Consider the following 3,743-nt stretch of genomic DNA (forward strand, 5'->3'; position numbering starts at 1 on the left):
ATGGAACAGAATAGTTTCTATCTTATGGGCTGCGACTGTAAGCCCAAGCTGTTCGACCTTGTGAACAACAGCTGCCGTCTGCATGTTGGCACTGGCGCTTTCAACAGTCATCGCAGTGGCCACCACCAGAGTATCGTCACCGTATCCAATAATATGGCAGCCCACCTCCAACCGAGTCTCCAACACTGACAAGGAGATGACGCCAATTAGGAAATCGCTTTTCCAACGAGTCATAGTGCGTTCGATAGCTTACATGTAGCTAATAAAAACCCTAAAGGCGTTTGTGCCAATGGGCCTTCGTTTAGGAGAAATTACAAAACAAAGTTAGGGTCACGCAACTATGTCCCATGTAAAGAAGAACATTAGAATCTTTTTCGAATAAGCGGCGTAGCTGAGCCGACTAAGGCTCCCGTCCATACATTTTTGCGCCGGCGGCGTGCGTTCGAGTCCCGCCGACGACTGCTTCGCTTTTTTTTTTTTCAATTTTGGATATATAAAAGACACTATATTAATCATTATTTATTTTTTTATATTTATTTTGTTTTTCTATGTAAAAATAAGGACATTTCGGGATGTTTGAACGCAATACGAAATAAAAAACAGTTTTAAAGTCATGAACTGATTATATTTCTCATGCAATGTACATGTGTTATTTTGTCAAGAATATTTTGTACAATATAAACTTTCTTTTATAATTATATATTTATTTACATACGATAAAAGGTTTCCATCGCTTCGCAATGTTGTGGATGAAAATTGATGTAAAAACATTGGAAACATAAAATTTTTTCGCACCACGAACATTTAATAAATGAATTATGTTGTCCACATACACATGTTTTATTATAAATGTTTGAAGAGAAGCATAATTGATTCACATTTAAAAATATTTCTCTATCGTCAGCTAATTTGGATGCATACCATGCATATTGAAGCATACATTTAAATTTCGGCGCTGATAACAGATAATGAGTTAAAGATTGTATACGAATCGCATCAGCACGAGTATTTAATTGTTTGCTTTCGTCACCTGATTGTGAAATTACATCTGGACAGTTTTGTATTTTCTTAATTATAACTTTCACTTGTCGATAAAAATAAACGTCGCACGGCTGACATATCGGAGTACATTTTGGCGGTATAATTTGTAAATTACATGTTGGTTTATTATTTTTGTCGCGAAATATTTCGTTATACATTTGGATGTTTTTTTGTCCTCCCCAGGAATCAACAATAAATAAAAACAAATTATCCCCGACATACGGCTTAACAACATTTTCCAAATACTGTGCGTATAATGATGTTGTTAATTTGCCCGATTTAGAACATGTAATAACGACATTTTTACATAATTCTAATAATTTATCTACATCTTTTTGTACGCGTACTCCAAAATTATCAGAAAATTCTTGCAAACAAACAAATACTTTATTTAATAACTTCCCGGATTTCGTCAGTGAATACTGGGCGGTGTATGAATGCGAAACTTTATTTAAATCGCCTATGTACAATTGAACTAATTTTTCTCCAGTGTGCGTGTAAGTTCGCGAAACATTAACTCTATACTCACATCCTGTTTGGTCTGTATTAATTACAAAATCGGGATCGTAATCTGGCGAAATTGCTTGAATTAATGTTTGAAATTGTTCCGCTGATTTTATGACAACTTCTGGTGTAATTGCTTCTTTTTTGGAAACATATCGAACAACGCGACGATTCGATATCCTATAATCGTGTAAAAAGTTGGTCAACCACGTGCTGGATGCTACGAAATGAAAAACATTTGTATGTTCTTCGCTGTCTTGTTCTTCTTTTGGCTTGTTATATTGTGCGGCTGCAGCAATAGCCCACTGTTGAAGCAAACGTCGCGTAACTAATTGATTCTTATTTCTTGCTTCTGTGAAGCGATCGTACACATTAGTTTTTATTGTATTTAATTTGTCTCTAAAAGTACCGCCTGACAAAACAGCTTTTTTATATTTCGTAACATCAGAAGGATGGTTTAAATATTTTCTAAAATGATGCTTTAATGTTTTGAAAGACCACTGTGGATGTTCTTGTGCTGTCAGTACGACCTTTAATTTTGTATCGTATGGCACTACTTTATGCGTAGAAATTTTTTCTGGAGGTTCATAATCTTCCAATTCATCGGGTGTATTCTTACTTGTACTCGGCATATTTTCGCATACAACCACGTTTTGTTCTTCTTCTGTATAATATTCAATGTCGTCCAAAATTTCATGCTCTCCTAATAGTTTAATAAATTTTTCAAAAAGTTTGCCGCCAACTAATTTAGCATTGTTCGAAAATTTGCGTGGGGCGTCAACAAATATTAAATTAAAGCGTACAGCAATATCTACAAACAATTATTTTACATTATAATTTGAAATATACTGTGACGTTATGAAAGCAGATAATTAATTCTTCATTAATATATTTACCACGAAAATATTCAACCGCATCCGTCAAGTCTTCCTTCGAAATATCGCACTTTGCAAGAAGTTGCACATATTCGACAGTTTCATCGGTAATAAATGTTGTCTCCATTTTTACTGATGTTTCGTACCACGCTCTCTTTACAAATGCTACCACGAAACTGGTCAGACCGTTACAACGTGTGAGAGTCCCTCTGTGAAAACCGTTAAAAAGGTCGAAAGGAGGGGGGGACTCTACCTAACAAAGGTCCTTTCTTACAAGTGAACACTGACGAATATACCTGCTTGTCCATTTGCGAGTCTCATCTTTTTATAATATTTCACACTTTTATTCTACATATAAAAAATTCAACAACAAAAATAATAAACCAAAATATAATTTATAATTTATACCGCCAAGATGTACATCGATATGCGATGTTTATTTTTACATCAATTTTCATCCACAACATTGCGAAGCGATGGAAACCTTTTATCGTATGTAAATAAATATATAATTATAAAAGAAAGTTTATATTGTACAAAATATTCTTGACAAAATAACACATGTACATTGCATGAGAAATATAATCAGTTCATGACTTTAAAACTGTTTTTTATTTCGTATTGCGTTCAAACATCCCGAAATGTCCTTATTTTTACATAGAAAAACAAAATAAATTTAAAAAAATAAATAATGATTAATGTAGTGTCTTTTATATATCCAAAATTGAAAAAAAAAAAAAAGCGAAGCAGTCGTCGGCGGGACTCGAACGCACGCCGCCGGCGCAAAAATGTATGGACGGGAGCCTTAGTCGGCTCAGCTACGCCGCTTACTCGAAAAAGATTCTAATGTTCTTCTTTACATGGGACATAGTTGCGTGACCCTAACTTTGTTTTGTAATTTCTCCTAAACGAAGGCCCATTGGCACAAACGCCTTTAGGGTTTTTATTAGCTACATGTAAGCTATCGAACGCACTATGACTCGTTGGAAAAGCGATTTCCTAATTGGCGTCATCTCCTTGTGAGTCATAGGTCAGGTTCCATAGCAGGAAGAAGAGGCATCTTAGTGGTAGTGTTATCTTGTTATTTCTTTAACAAGCGTTTTTGCTTTTTCCACTAAAGTTAATGACAATTCTGCCAGATAGAAAGCTTCGGCGATGGAATTCTGGTTTATTAATATAAAAATTAATATAAAAATAAATATGTATATATATGTATATGTGTGTGTGTGTGTGTGTGTGTGTGTGTGTGTGTGTGTGTATATATATATATATATATATATATATATATATATATATATATATATATATATATATATATATATA

The 3,743-nt window shown here is 34.1% G+C and overlaps 1 protein-coding gene across 1 annotated transcript; it reads right to left on the reverse strand.

Annotated features, from left to right (window-relative positions):
- Positions 1-580: 580 nt before the first annotated feature.
- Positions 581-3,047, reverse strand: LOC116852595. Its single transcript, XM_032833107.1, has 2 exons — positions 2,442-3,047; positions 581-2,356 (listed from the first exon to the last, which is right to left on the reverse strand). The coding sequence occupies exons 1-2, from the start codon at positions 2,545-2,547 to the stop codon at positions 708-710; spliced, it is 1,755 nt and encodes a 584-aa protein (XP_032688998.1). The 5' UTR covers positions 2,548-3,047; the 3' UTR covers positions 581-707.
- Between the last annotated feature and the right edge of the window lie 696 nt (positions 3,048-3,743).

This window comes from Odontomachus brunneus, unplaced genomic scaffold, assembly GCF_010583005.1.
Source record: "Odontomachus brunneus isolate Ranch 3 - 2012 unplaced genomic scaffold, Obru_v1 Obru_scaffold_237, whole genome shotgun sequence".
Classification (NCBI taxonomy): domain Eukaryota; kingdom Metazoa; phylum Arthropoda; class Insecta; order Hymenoptera; family Formicidae; genus Odontomachus; species Odontomachus brunneus.